Genomic DNA, 19,065 nt, shown 5'->3' with positions numbered 1-19,065 from the left:
ATCTACCTTAAATAACTATCTCTCGGACTGCACATGGGGTGCAGCTGGATAAGCTGCTGCCTCACAGCTCCAATGATCTGGGTTCAATTTTGACCTCCAGTGCTGTCCGTGTGGAGTTTGCATGTTCTCCCTGTGACCATGTGGGTTTCTCCAAGATGCTCCGATTTCCTCCCACATCCCAAAGGGCTGCTGAGTGGTAGGTTAATTGGCTGTTGTAAGTTGCCCCCAATGTGTAGGTGAGTGGTAGAATCTGGGGGGAGTCGATGGGAATGAGAGGAGAATAAAATGGGATCATTATAGGATTGTGCCAGCACAGACTCGGTGGGCCAAAGGGCCTGTTTCTGCCTGTGTGATTCTGTATGTATTTTATTTCTATCCAGATGCTCCAGTGTCTTACCCACATTAGAGGTTTGCATGGCCTGACCAAACTCACTGTTCTGTAATTACCTGGGTCATAATAAGTAATGTTTTAAAAATAAACTATGAGTAATATCTGCCTTTCCCTGGTCCCCAGATGCCAACTGTTTTGAGAGCATGTCAGATGTGACAGCTCCCCAGGTAGCTGGCTGATGAGACCAGCTATTGCTGTGTGAATCCATCAGTGATGCTCCTGACACAAACCATTTGAGCCCTGTTCTCAGGCACATAATCAGGCTGTCAGTCAGTGGCCAAAACAGGGAATTAACAAACCCTGGGATTGGGACAGGAGTTGGGGGTGGGGTAAGGAAATGCATGAGGCAGATAGTGCTTGCAAAAGAAAGGCACACTGAAGATCTCACTGAGCCCTCTGCACAGTGTCACATTTAGTCAGCAGCTGTTAAGGAAAGGAGGAAATGAGCCACACACACCAGGAGAGCCCTGGGTTCTAGCCCTTGATTCTTGCTGATTGAGTCAGTCTCAGCCAGTCTGTGGTCAAGCCCAGAGAATTGCTTCCAGTGCACCCCGCCAAGACAAGATAACATTGGCATGGAACCCTGCTACTGACTTATTCAACAGCAACTTTTGAATGGGAGTCTGTGAACATATGTGGTCTGTGTGCAATGAGGCAGGATGTGACAGCTGCAAGCACTTACATGTATTGGTATTGGTTTATTATCGTCACTTGTACAGAGGTACAGTGAAAAACTTGTCTTGCACACCGATCGTACAGGCCAATTCATTACACAGTGCAGTTACATTGAGTTAGTACAGAGTGCAATGAGGTAGTACAGGTAAAAACAATAACAGTACAGAGTAAAGTGTCACAGTTACAGAGGAAGTGCATTGCAGGTAGACAATAAGGTGCAAGGTCACAAGGTAGATCGTGAGGTCAAGAGTCTATCTCATTGTATAAGGGAACCATTCAATAGTCTTATCACAGTGGGGTAGAAGCTGTCCTTAAGTCTGGTGGTTCGTGCTCTCAGGCTCCTGTACTTTCTGCCTGATGGAAGAGGAGAGAAGAGAGAATGACCCGGGTGGGTGGGGTCTTTGATTATGCTGGCTGCTTCACCAAGGCAGCGAGAGGTAAAGACAGAGTCCATGGAGGGGCAGATGGTATGTGTGTGGAGGCACAAGAGATTGCAGATGTTGGAATCCAGAGCGAAAAAAGCAAACTGCTGGAGAAACTCAGCAGATCCAGCAGCATCAGGCAAGGCGAAGGGATAGTTGACGTTGGCGGGGTGCACTGGAAGCAATTCTCTGGGCTTGACCACAGACTGGCTGAGACTGACTCGATCAGCAAGAATCAAGGGCTAGAACCCAGGACTCTCCTGGTCCCTGGCTCCAGTCCTGATGCAGGGTCTCAACCCGAAACGTTGACTATTCATTTGCCTCCGCAGATTTTGCCTCCGCAGATGCTGCTTGACCCACTGAGTTCCTCCAGCAGTTTGCTTTTGCTGTGCATGTGTGTGTGTGCGTGTGTGTGCGCGTGTGTGTGCGTGTGTGTGTGCGTGTGTGTGTGCGCACGCGCTCATGCATGTGTGTAAAAGCTTGCACACATATGAATTTTGTGCACGTGTGACGTGTATATATTTGGGATGTGGCTACCTGTGCCTGCAGTGTACATGTGTGACTTGCACATGTGTGTGGTTGTGCTACCGTGGATGGTAGTTCAGACAGGAGCAGGATTGTCTGGGATGTGATTCCCCAGGGATGTGCCGACTTACACTCTCTCCCAAGGCTCATGTATCAGGAGGTGAGCCTGGAGAAAGGTTCCTGTGTATCTGCAGCCAAGAGTCAGCATCTTGAGGAGGAGTTTAGTTGGTGAGAAAAGAATGAAATGTCGATTGGGAAATTGGAAGCTCAGGCTTCATATTGGAAAACATTTCTTCATTCGTGTAATTATTATCTGGGTTGGATTCCTGAATCACTTAAGTTGCAAATACTCTTTTGCAAAGGCGGGTTGGAATGGTCTGAAGTGCCCAATAACCTGCATCATCTCTACCCTGGGAGTTGGAACAAGCCTGTGTTAGCTCTCACTGATACCAAGAGCAACCCCATTGGGGCCCAGTGCACTGGTGTCGCTCTGAGTAAGGCCTCGCCAATGAAATGTGGAGTGGAGGCCTCAGGGAAGTTCCTGAACCAGTTGGTTTCCAGCACCTCATGGCATCTGGGTAATGGCAACTTGGCTCCTGCTTGGAGGAGAATGAATGAAATTTGAACTCGGGTCAATGGCTCTCACCACCGGGGTTCGCCTCACTTCCTACACGGGTCTTCTGTAAATTATTTGGTAGATATTGGTTGCCATTATTAATCTGCATTGATGCAACTATCAGAAGGCAAGTCAATTAGACCCCGACCTTTATGTGTCTGGTGATCCCAAATTATCTAAACCATGTATGGACCTAAAGAGGCAATCAACCAGGGATATTACAGCCATGCCTATCCCAACGTTCATCAGTATCCATGTCTATCAAGGTCAACTGAAAGATTAAGAGTTCAATGGGTATTTCATTTTTTAATCGCTTGACAACAACAATTATTTTATTTACATAACACCTTAAACATCCCAAGGTGCTTCAAATAAGATTTGCCACTGATACAAGTGGTCAAGAGATGGGCGTTGAGGATCACCTTGAAGGAGGAAAGAGAGTTCGTGGAGTTTTGGGATTTGGCAGTGGAAGCACGGCTGCCCAAGGGATATGCAAGAAGTCAGGGATGTCAAAGAGTTGGAGAGCTACAGAAGTTCTCCAGAGAGGGAGGGAGAGGCCAGGAAGAGATTTGAAAGTGAGAGTTCAGGTGAAGAGGCACAGGGACAATAAGGGAATGGAATTTCGTGAGTTAGGTACAGATAGCAGAGTTCCTGAAGAACCCCAAGAGACAGGAGTTAAAATAGAACTTGGTACTGATTGATTGGTGATGGGGATTTAAGAATGGACAAGGTGATTAGAGTTGGTCTCACAAGAACATAACCTAAATTTTAACTAATTTAAAATAATTTGGTTCCTGCCTACTCTTAAAATTCCTGAGAAGATTTCAGTGCAGCCTCCTAATGATTGTATTTTTTTACCTTTTAGAAATAGCTGCTGTGCATTTAATTCATAAAAGAGGTTTTCCCTCGCCAGGAATACACTTCAGTCAGAGCCCCCTCAAACCAAACATTGCTGTCACCACACACCATCATCCAAAGTCTGAGTCTTATCTCCTCCAAGAACCACAAGAAGTTGGGAACCTGGAGGTAATAAAGAAGTTGTATTTGTTTAATGTCATTCAGAATCTCAGGGCGTCTTTTATACACAGTAAGGTAACCGAGGTTGAATTGTCATCAAGTTTGTAATGTAAGAGCATGGCAGTCAATCCATTCACAGCAAGATCCTTGAACCAGCACTGATTGGCATGGACTATGTGTTCAAGGCACTAGAGAGAGTAGCAACGCCCTGGAATAGTTTAAGATGCTGAGTGAATGGTCTACAATGGGCCAAACTCCCTCAGAGTTCCCTCTCCATCATTCCGAGGGGCTGTGTGAGGTTCCGCATATGGCTATTTTTGCAGATGGCAGATGGCTAAATATGAGGGCCATACTTAGAGACAATGCACGTAGTCTTTTTCCCAGGGTTGGGGAATCAAGAACTAGAGGCCATAGGTTTAAGGTGAAAGGGGAGAGATGAACCTGAGGGGCAAATTTTTCACCCGGAGGGTGGTCGGTATATGGAATGAGCTGCCAGAGGAACTGGTTGAGGCAGGTACATTAACATTTAAAAGGTACTTGGACAGGTACGTGGATAGGAAAGGTTTAGAGGGATACGGGCCAAATGTCGGCAATTGGGACTAGCTTAGATGGGAATCTTGGTCGGCATGGACCAGTTGGGCCGAAGGGCTTGTTTCTGTGTCTTATGACTCTAAGTTGCTTTTCAGGAGAGTAAGTAAGCAAGAATTGGCATGGGTAATGGGCATTCTGAAAGATGGTTTGAATGGGAAGGAGAATGTGTGGCAAGGGGAAGGCAGCTTGGCTATCCTACATGGCACTGAAGTCAAAACTAGTGGGGTGAATTTGAAGGCGAGGATTAAACAACTGGGAGGAGCTGCTCACAGACACCAAATACCTTTCTCGGCCCATATATGGTAATGTCACATTATCATATATTCAACAGCATTCTTTCAATATGTTGTAACTGATTCTCAAGCCCACACGATCTGAAAGGGCATCGGGAAGTCTCTTTCCTTTGCTAACTGGACCTAAGCCATGTATTTTGCTGCCAATGTTCAATCATACCTCTCACCCACATTGATAACCACAGTCACTGCATCAACAGTCTTCTTCAATTACTCACAGGCATTTAAAAACACATGGAAATATTTGTGGCAGGACAGGCCATTGACGTAAACAGCCAGTAATTACGAGTGAGATTATTCAGGAAGTAGGAGCAGGACTAGGTTATGTGGTCCTTGAAGCCTGCAGCAGAAATGCTGGCGAAGGCACAGTTAGTCAGGCAGCATCTTTGAAGTCACGTTGGTGGAATTTACATACCAGGTCTTTTGTTAGAATCCAGGAGCATTTTAATACACTCCATCCATAATGTCCAGGAGGTAAGGATAAAATTCCAATGCTCACCCCAGCTCCTTCTGTTGGTTCTCAGATGCCTTTCTCCCAAGTCTAGTCAACTGTATTTCCCAACTCTTACCTTTCGTGAATTTATCCTTTCCAACTCTTAACTCCCACCAACTACCACACCTCCCCCCCCCAACTCCTCTCCTTCCCAGCACTCACTGCCACACACAGTCCAACTTTAAAATATATATATTTATTTGTTTGCAGGATATGGACATTGCTGGAAAGACTAGCAATTTTTGACATGACAAAAATCAAAAAAAAAACTGCAGTTGTTGAGAATCCAAAATAAAACAGAAAATGTTGCAAACACTCAGCAGGTCGGGCAGCATCTGTGGAGAGAGAAACAGAGTTAACATTTCAGGTCAGAGACCATTCATCAGAGCCAATTTCCCACTGAGGAAAAGCACAGGGGCCAATGGAACTTGCTGAATTAAGGTACAGCCTCCCTCTGAAGAGGAACTTTGTTTCTCTCTCCACGGATACTGCCTGACCTGCTGAGCGTTTCCAGCATTTTCTGTTTTCGACCTGATTGTCCCTGAACTAAGAGGCTTGCTGGGACCACTTCAGAGGCAAGTTAACATCATCCACATTGGTGAGTCTGGAGTCACCCATAAGGCAGATTAGGTAATGAAAGCATATTTCCTTTCATAGAGTCATGGAGAGGTAAAGCATGGAAACAGGTCCTTCAGCCCAACGAGTTCAGGATGACTATCAACACCCACTTACGTTAATCATGCACTAATCCCATTTTATTCTCCCCACAACCACCCCTTCCCCACCCAATATTCTTCAATTCACCTACATACTTGGGGCAATTTTACCATGACTACCAACCTACATGTCTTCGGGATGTGGGAGGAAAACAGAGCACCTGGAGGAAACCCACACAGTCACAGGGAGAACGTGCAAACTCCCACACAGACAGTGCCCCAGGTCAGGATGGAACCTGGGTCTCTGGCGCCATGAGGCAGTGGATTTACTAGCAGCAACATTTGCAAACCAAATGGGATTTTGCAATAATCAAGTGGTTTTATGGTTGTTATTACTGATGCTAACATTTTATTCCATATTTGTTTAATTACTTGAATTTGGTGATTGATGCGGTGGAATTCAGGGTGTCTTTGGATAAATAGCCCAGGCCGCTGGTTGCCTGTCAAGTAACAACCACTGCAGACCCATACCCTATCACGTCGCCAAGTCTTTCCTTCCTACTATTCCTTAAGGTTTTAAAGAGATACCTTTAATTATTAATCTCCTTTTCGGCCACCTTCTGCTGTCATCTCAACTTTAAGAGGTTCTGCACTTTGACCTTTCACCCTAACTGTCAAAAATAACACTTCCTGTTAATCTCGCACTCCAGTGGGATTTTCTCCCCCTCCCTCTGACGGGAGTTCAGTAAGACCCTCTCTCACAGCACCCCCTCCGTGATTTTTTTTAACTGCTCTCCCGTTCTTCGACCACGTTCTCACCCAGACTCGCTCTTCACCCATCGCTTGCCAGCTATTACCCCAACCCTTCCTTGTGCTGGCCACCTCCCCTTTATGCTTTCAGTCCAGATGAAGGGTCTCCACCTGAAACATCGACTGTCCACTTCCCTCCACAGATGCTGCCTGGTCCACTGACTTCCTCTAGTAGCTTGTTTTTTGCTCTGGGTTTTTTTTCCTCCTGGGCACCTTTGGTGGGGTTAATGACAATGGTTCTTTTTATTGGCCTTAAACAACTAAATGCAACATTGCAGGTTTAATTCCCTCTAGCAACAGATACCAGGACCTTTGATATCGGAACAGTGTTGTTGGTGAGGCTACACCTAGAGTTCTGTGCACAGTTTTTGTCCCCTTTAAGAAAGACTACACCAGCTTTGGGGGATGTCGAGAAGAGATTTATTAGGTTAATTCCTGGGAAGGGAGAGTTATAAACAGCTGAGAAAGCTAGGTCTGTATTCTTTGGAGTTTACGAAGGGTGATCTTACCGAAACACTTAAGATCCTACATGGCAGGATAGACATTGAGATGTTTCTGCTAAGAGAGACATTTTAGTGATGAGAATCAGAATCAGGTTTATTATCACTGACTTACATGTCATGAAATTTGTTGTTGTGTGGCAACAGTACAGTGCAAAGACATAAAATTACTATAAATTACCAAATAAATAAATAAATACTGCAAAATAAAGGAATAATGAGGTAGTGCTCATGGGTTCCTGGACCATTCAGAAATCTGATCTAATATAAGATCTGATATAAGATAGAGACAGGTATAAGATAAAGGAATAGCCATTTGAAACTGTGGAATGCAGAAATTCTTTCTTGCAGGGGGTAGGGAATCTCCGGAATTTTCTACTCAGGAGAGTTGTGGAGACTAGATCACTGGAGGGGTTTAAAGGGAGGGAGATGCATTTTCGGAGAGGAGGGAGATACATTTTCAGAAGAGAGGGAATTGAGGGCTATGTGGAACAGGTACAGAAGGGGAATCGATCAGCCACCATTACATTGAGTGGCAGGGCAGGCTTGAAAGAGCAAGTCGCTATTTTCTTGTGTCCTTTTCAAAGTATCCCAAGAGAATTCACAGGAGCATAACTGGGGAAAATCCACTGAGATTGCAAACAAAGATAGTGGGTCAGGTCATCACAAGTCTGGGCTTTGAAGAGCAGCATGTAAAGAGGCAGAGAGTTTAAGGAGGGGATTCCAGAGCTCAGGCTTCAGTACAACTCCCAAATGTGGTGCCATGAAAAATGGGATTACACAAGGAACCAGAACTGGAGAAGGGTAGATCCGGAGGGTTGTGGAAGTTAGAGATGAGGACAGAGCGAGGTCATGGAGAGGTTTAAAAACGGGGGTGAACATTTCAAAACTACAGCATGGTTACACCAGGACCCACAGAGAGGCAACACATGGGCCAATGGGATCTGGTGTGAGTTGAGGCAAGGCCTCCCCACCCCATCTCTTCCGAAGACCTTCTGGAGCAAGTTTCGGCAGCAGATTCCCTCCGCAACCCCTTTTTGTGACTTTAGTCAGCTATCTGACTGTGGAGGGCATCACAACAGAGCTGAATTCTTTCCTTATCCACTATCTGCATCTGCGTAAGAACTATATTGTGTTAACGTGGGTGAAAACATGCCCTTTCCACAGCTCTTGCTAGTGTTACAGCATAGAAAGAGGCCATTCAGCCCATTGTCCCTGGGCTGTTCTTTGAAAGGTAAGTGACCCACCCCACACAGCTCCAGAACTAATTGGATATAGTTTTTCCTCTTTAGTAATCCCCTATTCAAAAGTGACCTTCACTCAGACACCAACACACAGGTTTTCATGATATTAAATTATTCAAATGAAAGCTATATTTCCAATGCAGAATAAAACCATTTGCATTGAACACAAAGGTCAGCATAAAGTCTTTATTTCCTTTTCAGTGGGTTTAGAGTTTGGTCTTTCACATTCAGTCTAAAACAAAACACTGCTTTACATTATCTTTAACAACCAAAAACCCCTTCAATAACATTTCAAATAAATATTTCTGAAACCAACGTTCAAGCATCCAGTAATATATTTTAGAAGTGTTCTTCCTGTACACACTGGGATCCAGTCCCATGAATGCCAGGGGTCTAATGCACTTTGAACAAGTTACAACTGTTATTTATGGATGGAATTTTTGTTTATGTATACAGAGTCTTTCCTGAACTCTAAGCATGCAAACGCACTTCACAGCCACATGTATCACCAAAAGAGTCTGCAGGCTATTTAACTGCAGAAGGCTGCAGTTGACCCCATTTCAAAGTATAATTGTAGAGAAGAGCACAGGGGTTCAAGGACAGCAGCCGGGCCTTCATCCCTCTCCCATCCCTTTCCCCCAACCCAGGGGTCAAAAGCTAAGGGTAGCTTCATCTCAGTAGAGGACTTCAAAGTTGGTTAACTTTTATTTTGGACTAAGGCGTTGATTACGCCAGAACCCTCCTCCCTCAAAGGCCCAAGCAGCTTAAATTAACTCGAGGACTAATGCCAAAACTATTCCATCCTGACGGTCTCATCAAATTATAGAATCGTACAGTACAGAAACCTCATCCATGACAACCATGATACTTGTCTATGCTAATCGCCTTCATACCAACCGTGACCTTTGACACCCTACTCCTCAAAATCCTGTTTCCAGCATCTTCTGTTTTTATTTCAGATTTCCAGCACCTGCAATATTTTTTTTAAAACAGACAATGCTGGAAATGTTCAGCAAGCCAGGCAGCATCTGTGGGGAGCATCCATGTGTCAGTTCCAACAAAGGCTCATCAACCTGATGCGTTGACTCTCCTTCTCTCTCCACTGGTGCTGCCTGACCTGCTGAGTGTCTCCGGCATTCTGAGAAGGAATATGGTTGAACGAATAGGCTCAGCCTCAGGAGGGAGGGAGTCAGTTAAGGATCCCATCCCGTTCTAATTGCAACCCCCAACCTGCTCCCTTCCCCTGCCACACTCCCCACTCATGTAATCTCAGCAGCTAACAACAATCACTGGTTTGGTAACACAATCTGGCCCAAAGGTTTGGGCAGATTAACAGCCTGTACATAACACAGCAGCTCCGTTTGTTTGTGCCTTGTTGTTTGTGGGGTGTGGGGGGGGGGGGGTGCGGTGGGGGTGGGAAGAAATCAAGAGCTGTTAACCTCATCAGTTGATGTTAAACATGTCAGCTGTTAAACACACAGGCTGGAAAACATTTAGAATTAACTCCCTTTCTCACGAAAGGACTATCCGAGCTTTTACACACCCAGTCGTCTCTTGACATTATTTTCCACAAATATCTTGACCTCAGTTTGCATTCTCCCGGATGGATTTAACCGAGGGTGTCTGCCCCTCCACTGAGGTCACTTGGCTTCAGTGAACACACGTTCTCTTTGTTTGCTCAGATACAAGGCTACAGCACAGTGCAGTGACAGTCAAAACATCCCGTCTGCGACACCTTCAGCGTCGCCCGGGTGGCCGTCTCGAACACCTCCCAGACGCCTTCCTTCGTCTTGGCCGAGCACTCTATGTAAGCATGGGCGCCGATTTTCTCGGCCACCGCCCGGCCCTCTTCCCACCTCACCAGCTCCTTCTTGTTCTGCGCCAGCTCCCGCCGGGTCCGCTCATCGCTCCGCAGGTCCTTCTTGTTGCCCACCAGCACCACGGGCACCCCGGGGCAGAAGTGCCTGACCTCGGGCATCCACTTCTCTGGGATATTCCGCAGGGAATCGGGGCTGTCGATGGAGAAGCAGACCAGGATGACGTGGGTATCGGGGTAGGAGAGGGGCCGCAGGCGGTCATAGTCTTCCTGGCCCGCTGTATCCCACAGAGCCAGCTCCACCTGCTTCTGGTTCACCTCGATGTCCGCCACGTAGGTCTCGAACACGGTGGGGACGTAATCTTCAGGGAACTCGTCCCGGCTTAGCACAAACAGCAGGCTGGTCTTACCACAGCCCCCATCTCCCACCACCACCAGCTTCCTCCTTACCGTCCCCATTGCCGGTTCCTGGGTGTGTTTGACCTGATTCCGAGAGAGGCTGGCTCAACACTCAGTCTTCCCTGAGCCAGGTGTGCCTCCAAGCGAGAGGGTGGCTCTTATGAATCACTGGCTGCCCAATCAGGTCCTCCTGGTTGTGTGACTCAGCCCTCCTCCGTGCTCAGTGATTGGCCCACTCTCCAGCACTGAAACCTCTCCACACCCCCTCACCTTGCCCAGCAACTGGGATCTCAAACCAGCCATCACCTCGCATTGTTTCTCTTCTTCTTCCGCCAGAATTTCTCCCAGGCTATTCCGCAGCATCAGCCAGCACCAGAGGAAGGCTGCGCAGCTGACTGTGAAATTTATCTGTCTCCCACTGATCTTGGAGGCACAGGAGACTGCAGGTGCTGATACTGCAGCAGAAAATACAAGCTGCTGGTGGAGCTCAGCAGGTCATGTGACATCTGTCAATGTTTCGGGTCTTTCCTCGGACTTCTGCAGATTCAGTCCCTTCCCTAAGGACAGCATTAGTCCAATTTCCCTTGAAGAGTTACTATTGGTTCTGTTCACTCCAGCCTTACAGCCAGCCTCTTTCCGATCCGAAGCCAGCTGAGCTTTAAGGATCTCATTATCTCCCTCAGGATTTTTAACCCTTCCTCCTCTGGTTAAAATTCCTCCTGCCTGTGGAAACGGTCTCTGCTCACACTCTCACACCACAGTGGTGACCACACCACTGTCAAGCTTCATTGGCAGTAAAAATCCTCTGGAACGTCCTGAATGGGACGTGGAAGATGCTATGGAAATGTAAGATTTTGTTGCATGTGCACCAGCAGAGCTCGTCACGGGAGCGATTGGGATGGAGAGATGGATCAGACATGAGGAGGTCCTGGATCAAATGTCCAGCAGTGTTCTACTGGCAAACACACCATGCTGCTGTGTCTAGCAATAAAGGGCTTCCACCTAACACATCATCCAGTGGGACTACAGGGTTTTGGAGTCATTGACAACACACTCAACAAGTTGTGGAGGATTCCCTGGCGCACTCCAACAGGCAGAAAGGAGTCACCTCTGTGAGTTCTCTGTCAGCACAACCACCAAACAAGCAGTTCATTTGGCAGCATGTCCTTTAAGGAATTGTGCTGAAAATGGCTGCTATTGGAATTACAGTGACATTAATAGAAAGAATCTAATGGAGGAGGGGAAGAAGCTGTTCCTGAATCGTTGAGTGTGGGTCTTCAGGCTCCTGTACCTCCTCCCTGATGGTAGCAGCGTAAAGAAAGCATGTCCCAGATGGTGAGAGACCTTAGTGATGGATGCCGCCTTCTTGAGGCACCGCCTCTTGATGTCCTCGATGGTGGGGAGGGTTGTGCCCATGATGGAGCTGACTGAGTCTACAACCCTCTGCAGCGTCTTGCACTCCCGTGCATTGGAGCCTCCGTACCAGGCGGTGATGCAACCAGTCCGAATGTTCTCCACCATGCAGCTATAGAAATTTGTAAGAGCTTTACCAGATCTCCTCAAACCAGAGCCGCTGGCGTGCCTTCTTCATGATTGCATCAATGTGTTGGGCTCAGGTTGGATCCTCTGAGATGCTGATACCCAGGAACTTGAAGCTGCTTACCCCTTGCATGTGCCTGTACATGTGTATGCATTTATTTGCATGTGTGTGCTTGTGTGTATTTAGATAAGATAAGATATCTTCATTAGTTACATGTACATCAAAACACACAGTGAAATACATCTTTTTGTGCAGAGTGTTCTGGGGGCAGCCCGCAAGTGTCGCCACGCTTCCGGCAGCAACATGACATGACCACAGCTCCTAACCTGTACGTCTTTGGAATGTGGGAGGAAACCGGAGCACCCGGAGGAAACCCACGCAGACATGGGGAGAACGTACAAACTCCTCACAGACAGTGGCCAGAATTGAACCCAGGTTGCTGGCGCTGTAATAGTGCGTACGTGTGTGTGTGTGTGTGTGTGTGTGTGTGTGTGTGTGTGTGTGTGTGTGTGTGTGTGTGTGTGTGTGTGTGTGTGTTGGGGGGGTGGTTGTCAGGGAGGGGTGAGAGTGGAAGTAGGGTAGGAAGACAGCTGGGCAGCTGGATTCTTGACTGTGGCCAGAATGCGGGTCCCATCAATCCACTGGCACCTGAATCTTCTCTATGCCAATACTGACCACTTCTCAAAGGGAGGGTCCAGTGCGGAGACCCACACTCAGAGCCAATGGGGAGAGTAGGAGGGTCAGTCGCACCTCCCGAACCCTAAAATAATGTTGGAGACTCTCCGTAGATGGCGAAAGCCGAGTAAATTATGACACGGCTGTGTATCAGTGGGCTCTGAAAGCAAAAGCTGTCTTTCCCACCCTCCACATGAGAAGTTCTCATGACAGAGACCTCAAGGGTAAGTACTTATGGGAATTAGAGAATAATGCAGTGCAGAAGGAGGCCACTCAGCCCATCAAGCCAGCACCAGCTCCTTCAAAGAGAAACCCAACTCCAGTAATCCCATCTCCTGCTCTTTTCTCATTGCCCTGCATTTTATTTCCTTCTGCCACTCTCTGCAGCTAAAGACCGTCAACAATTTTACAATCTGTTGATAGTTTATCCAATTCTCCAACTGTCATGTTTTATTTGGTTTTGTTTTTCCAATCTATGTTTCATTGAAAACCAGAAGGGTGTTTTTTAATGTTGTGTGCTGATTGCCAGTTTTGCATTAGTGTTGAACTTCGGTCACCAGGTGGCACACTCGTTCCATCTTTACACTTCAGCAAAACATCCTGACACTGTAGGTAAATCTTGGATTTTCTAACTGCTTGTGTGTAAATTCAAATTGACTTCTTTTTGAGCAAGAAAACAAGAGAATTAGATTCCATCTCTGGCCTCACTCCTATCATTTGCACCCCCTTCACTCCAATGCCAATCTCAGCTCACCTTTTGCTCCATCCAGTGGCCGTGCCCTCAGCAAGCAAGGCCCTAAGCTCAGGAACTCTCTCCCTGAAAGTGTCCACTACTCCTTCCCTTTTGGCTGCTTTGCTGTAACTCAGCATCAAATATCGTCTGATAATGTCCCTGTGAAGTTACCTGAGGCTTTTTAAGATACATATTGCCATTTAATTCGTAATTGGTTTATTATTGTCACATGTAACGAGATACAGTGAAAAGCTTTTGTTGCATGCCATCCGGACAGATCATTCCATACACAAGTACATCAAGGTAGAAACATAGAAACATAGAAAACCTACAGCACAATTCAGGCCCTTCAGCCCACAAAGCTGCGCCGAACATGTCCCTACCTTAGAAATTACTAGGCTTACCCATAGCCCTGTATTTTTCTCAGCTCCATGTACCTATCCAAAAGTCTCCTAAAAGATCCTATCGTATCCGCTTCCACAACCATTGCCGGCAGCCCATTCCACGCACTCACCACTCTCTGAGTAAAAAACTTACCCCGACATCTCCTCTATACCTACTCCCCAGCACCTTAAACCTATGTCCTCTTGTGGCAACCATTTCAGCCCTGGGGAAAAGCCTCTGACTATCCACCCGATCAATGCCTCTCATCGTCTTATATACCTCTATCAGGTCCCCCCTCATCCTCCGTCGCTCCAAGGAGAAAAGACTGAGTTCCCTCAACCTACTTTCATAAGGCATGCTCCGCATTCCAGGCAGCATCCTTATAAATCTCGTCTGCACCCTTTCTATGGCTTCCACATCTTTCCTGTAGTGAAGCGACCAGAACTGAGCACAGTACTCCAAGTGGGGTCTGACCAGGGTCCTATATAGCTGCAACAGTGCGAAAGGAAAACAAAACAGAATGCAGAATATAGTATTACAGTAACAGAGAAAGTACAGTGCAGGTAGACAAATAAAGTGCAAGGGTCACGATGAGATAAATTGAAAGAAGCACAGATCGAGAGAAATGTAGGTAATAACCAACTGCTTCACAAAAATGTGTATCAATGTTTTGTTAACTTATTCATTTTCAAGATGATGGGGTTAAATTTGGGCTTCACTGGATGTTGAATGTGTTGGAGATTTGGGAACCACGTAAAGGCAAGTTCCTATTTCTTAAAATATCTTTACTAGTCACGTGTACATTGAAACACACAGTGAAATGTGCCTTTTGCATAGAGTGTTCTGGGGGCAGCCCGCGAGTGTCGCCACGCTTCCGGCACCAACATAGCATGCCGACCACTTCCTAACCCGTTATGTCTTTTGGAATGTAGGAGGAAACCGGAGCACCCGGAGGAAACCCACACTGACATGGCAAGAACATACAAACTCCTTACAGGCAGGAGCCGGAATTGAACCCAGGTCACTGGCACTGTAATAGCGTTACGCTAACTGCTACACTACCGTGCCTGCAGAGATCTGTGACATCTCCGATCCGGATCAGGTAATCAGAGAAATCTTGATGAAACTGATGGCTGAGATAAAGGTGAAGGAAGAGGTTCTGCTGCCCATCGTGTTAAACCTCCATGAGGTTTCTGTAGAAGTGATAAAACACAGATATTGAGGAAGTCAGCCAGACTCCTTTTGAGACTCATTTATAGCTCACCCGCACTGAGCTCTTGGGGATGTGTGAAGTTTATTGTCAAGATATGTGATTAATTTATATTTATGGGCTTCTGTGCCTTAGTGGTTAAGTTGGAGGCCTCATCTGTTGATCTGAACACATGAGGTCAAATCCCACCATAGCAGCCAGGAAATTTAAAGTCAAATAATTAAACAAAACTGCAATAAGTAATTAGTGTTAGTAACGATGATGCTGTAAAAAAAACAGGAGATGCAAGAGATTGCAAATGCTGGAATCTGGAGCAACAAACAATCTGCTGGAGGAACTCAGCGGGTTGAGCAGTGTCTGTGGGAGGAAAGGAATTGTCGATGTTTCGGGTCGAAACCCTGCTTCAGGACTGAGAGCGGAGAGGCGAGATGGCCGGTATAAGGAGGAGAAGGGGAGACAGGATTCCGAGGTGACTGGGGGACTGAGGAGGGGCGGAAGGTGACAAGCAGGCGGTACCAGGTAGGGGAGGTGGATTCGGATGAGTAAAGGAGGTTCTCCAGGGGAACTCTATCTCTCTGCTCCCTGGTCCTTACCTTTCACCTGATGAGCCTCTGCATCACTTTCATCATTTCCGCCAGCTGCAATGAGATCCCACCACCAGCCACATCTTCTCCTCCCCACCCCTCTCCACCTTCTGCAGGGAACCTCTCCCCGTGATTCTCTGGTCTGCTCATCCCTCCCCACCCATCCCTCCCTGACCCCTGGCACTTACCCCTGCCTTCGCAGTAGACGTAACACTTGTCCTTGCACCTCCTCCCTCACCCCCATCCAGGGACCTAAACAGTCCTTCCAGGTGAGGCAAAGATTCACGTGCACCTCCCCCAACCTCGTCTGCTGCATTCGGTACCCCCAATGTGGCCTCCTCTACATCAGTGAGACTCGGTGACCGTTTCGCAGAATGCCCCACCGCTCAGTCCGCAATGGCCATGCCGAGCTCCCAGTTGCAGACCATTTCGACTCCCCTTCCCATTCCCACACTGACCTGTCCATCCTTGGCCTCTCGACTGCCCAGGATGAAGCCCAACACAAACCGAAAGAGCAACACCTTGTATTCCGCCTGGGTAGTCCACTTGCCACCTCCACCTACCACCTCCCAGCTTCTAACATCGTTCCCACTCCCCCCCCCCCACCCACCTACCTTTCCCCTCTCACCTGGATTCACCTATCACCTGCCAGCTCGTGGTCCTCCCCCTCCCTCCACCCTTTTATTCTGGCTTCTGCCCTCTTTCTTTCCAGTCCTGATGAAGGGTCTCGGCCCGAAACGTCGACTGTTCATTTGCCTCCATGGATGCTGCCTGACCTGCTGAGTTCCTCCAGCACTGTGTGTGTTTGTTTGTGTGTGTGTGTGTGGTGTGTGTGTGGTGTGTGTGTGGTGTGCGTGTGTGTGCATGTGTGTGGTGTGTGTGTGTGGTGTGTGTGTATGTGTGTGCGTGTGTGTGGTGTGTGTGTGGTGTGTGTGTATGTGTGTGTGCGTGTGTGTGTGTGGTGTGTGTGTGTATGTGTGTGCGTGTGTGTGGTGTGTGTGCGTGTGTGTGTGTGGTGTGTGTGTATGTGTGTGTGTGGTGTGTGTGTGATGTCTGTGTATGTGTGTGTGTGGTGTGTGTGTGGTGTATGTGTATGTGTGTGTGTGTGTGTGGTGTGTGTCTGCGCGCGTGTGGTGTATGTGTGTGCGTGTGTGTGCGTGTGGTGTTTGTGTGTGTGTGTGCGCGCACGTGTGTGCGTGTGCGTGTGTGCGCGTGTGTGTGGTGTGTGCGTGTGTGGTGTGTGTGTGTGCGTGTGTGTGGTGTGTGCGTGTGCGTGTGTGTGAGCGTGTGTGTGTGGTGTGTGTGCCCCTTCACCCATCTTTGTCCCTTTCCCCCTCCTGGCTCCAACACACAGGTCCACCCCCCACCAACCCCCCCCATCTGGTTCCAGCAGTCATTCACCTCTCCCTTCTCCTCTAATGGTTCCCATTCTCACTTCCCTTACATCTGAATCCAGCTCTGGTAGCGCTTTGTGTTCCTGCTGATCTCCCTCCCACAGCTCTGTCCTACCTTCACCCCCCTCCCCCCCCCCCCCCCACCTTGCTCCATCTGCTTTTTACCCCTTTTTCCTCTCTCTCTCTCTGTCTGCCTCCATCTATCATTCACCTGCCACTGCCCTCCAACTCCACCCCCCGTCACCTCCCCTACCTGGCACCACCTGCCTGTCACGTTCCACCCCTCCTCAGTCCGCCAGTCACCTCAGAATCCTTTCTCGCCACTCCCCTTCTCCTCCTCATACCAGCCGCCTCCCCTCTCCACTCTCAGTCCTGATGCAGGGTTTCAACCGGAAACGTCAACCATTCCTTTCCTCCCACAGATGCTGCTCGACCTGCTGAGTTCTTCCAGCAGATTGTTTGTTGCTGTAAAAACCATCTTCACTTATGTCTTCAGGTGGACTGTCCACCCTTCCCTGATGTGACTCCAGACTCTCCAACACCCAGATGGGTGGATCTCAAGGGAGGGCCCAGCAGCATAGATTAATGTTTAGGTGTTTATTGGATGCACACTGTGTTTGAAGGTGTTTGTTTTTCAGCTGCAGATGGCATTCAGCCCAGGCAATCGATGGACTTTTGGCTCAATTGCCCACACATCCTCTTTTGTTTATATAGAGAGGAATTGCTCAGCTTCCTGTTGCCTGGGGGATTATTCAACCAACAAGGTGCTTGCAACATACTGACATGTAGCTTATTTAGTAATAAGAATCAAGTTTTCTCCTTTGCATCATCTCCTGGACCAGCACTGTGGTCTGGACCCCTTGGTGGGGTATTACCAGTCCACTGGGCAGATAGTTTGGTGCTTTCACCATTCATTAGGCTAAATCATAGAGTCAGACAACATGGAAACAGGCCCTTTGGCCCAAATCGTCCATGCCAACCAAGACGCCCATCTAAGCTAGAAGCATTTGCCTACGTTTGGCCCATATCCATCTGAACCTTTCCTACCCATGTACCTGTCCAAACGTCTTTTAAATGTTGTTATTTGTATTTTAAATGTTCTTTTAAATCCTGGGATGAGAGGGTTGTTCCTTCGTGGAAGGCTAAAAATAGTTACGTTTGTATTCTTTGGAGTTTTGAAAGTTGAGAAGTCATGTTATTGAAACAGATACAATCCTGAAAGTGTCCGATAGAGTAGAAGCCAAGATGTTTCCACTGATGATTCCACTCAATCTTGAACGAGGACAGAGTTTCACGGTTGGGTATGTTGGGATGGGCAAGGGATTTCTTCTTGCGGAGGGTGGTAACCCTCTGGGGTTCTCTACCCCAGAGGGTTGTGGGGGCAGGATCAAAGAGGAAGTCGACAATGTTTTGAAAGACCAGGGAATTAAGGGCTATGGGGAACTGACACAGAAGAGGAGGTGAGACCTTGGGAAGATCAGCCATGAACATGTTGAGTGGCGAGGCAGGCTTGAGGAGCCTGATGGTCCTGTCCTGCTCCTATTTTAGACCATAAGATACAAGAGCAACTTAGGCCATTCGGCCCATCGAGTCTGCTCCGCCATTCAATCATGGCTAACTTTTTTTCAACCCCATTCTCCTGCCTTCTCCTTGTAACCCATAACCCACCCCCCCCTTACCAATCAGAAACCTATCAATCTCTGCTGTAACTACACCCAGTGAGCTGGCCTGCACAGCCCACTGTGGCAACAAATTCCACAGATTCACCGCCCTCTGCTTGTGTTCTGTTTTCCTGTGTTCTTGTGTTCCCGTCTTATAACAACTCCAGGTTAGATCTGGATCCGGTGTATTTTGGTATTGGTATTGGTTTATTATCGTCACTTGTACCGAGGTACAGTGAAAAACTTGTCTTGCATACCGATCGTGCCGGTCAATTCATTACACAGTGCAGTTACATTGAGTTAGTACAGAGTCCATTGATGTAGTACAGGTAAAAACAATAGCAGTACAGAGTAAAGTGTCACAGCTACAGTCACAACTACAGAAAGTGCAGTGCAATAAGGTGCAAGGTCACAACAAGGTAGATTATGAAGTCAT

The 19,065-nt window shown here is 47.6% G+C and overlaps 1 protein-coding gene across 1 annotated transcript in view; it reads right to left on the bottom strand.

The window, feature by feature from the left end:
• Positions 1-9,777: 9,777 nt before the first annotated feature.
• LOC127581612 (rho-related GTP-binding protein RhoB-like) overlaps positions 9,778-19,065 on the bottom strand; it is a 36,773-nt gene continuing 27,485 nt past the window's right edge. Inside the window, exon 2 of the mRNA XM_052036126.1 lies at positions 9,778-10,355. Coding sequence (XP_051892086.1) covers positions 9,924-10,355 — 432 coding nt within the window. The 3' untranslated portion in view covers positions 9,778-9,923. The remainder of the gene's footprint in view (positions 10,356-19,065) is intronic.

This window comes from Pristis pectinata, chromosome 22 (assembly GCF_009764475.1).
Source record: "Pristis pectinata isolate sPriPec2 chromosome 22, sPriPec2.1.pri, whole genome shotgun sequence".
In the NCBI taxonomy this organism is placed as follows: domain Eukaryota; kingdom Metazoa; phylum Chordata; class Chondrichthyes; order Rhinopristiformes; family Pristidae; genus Pristis; species Pristis pectinata.
This window is presented reverse-complemented; position numbering and strand designations above follow the sequence as displayed.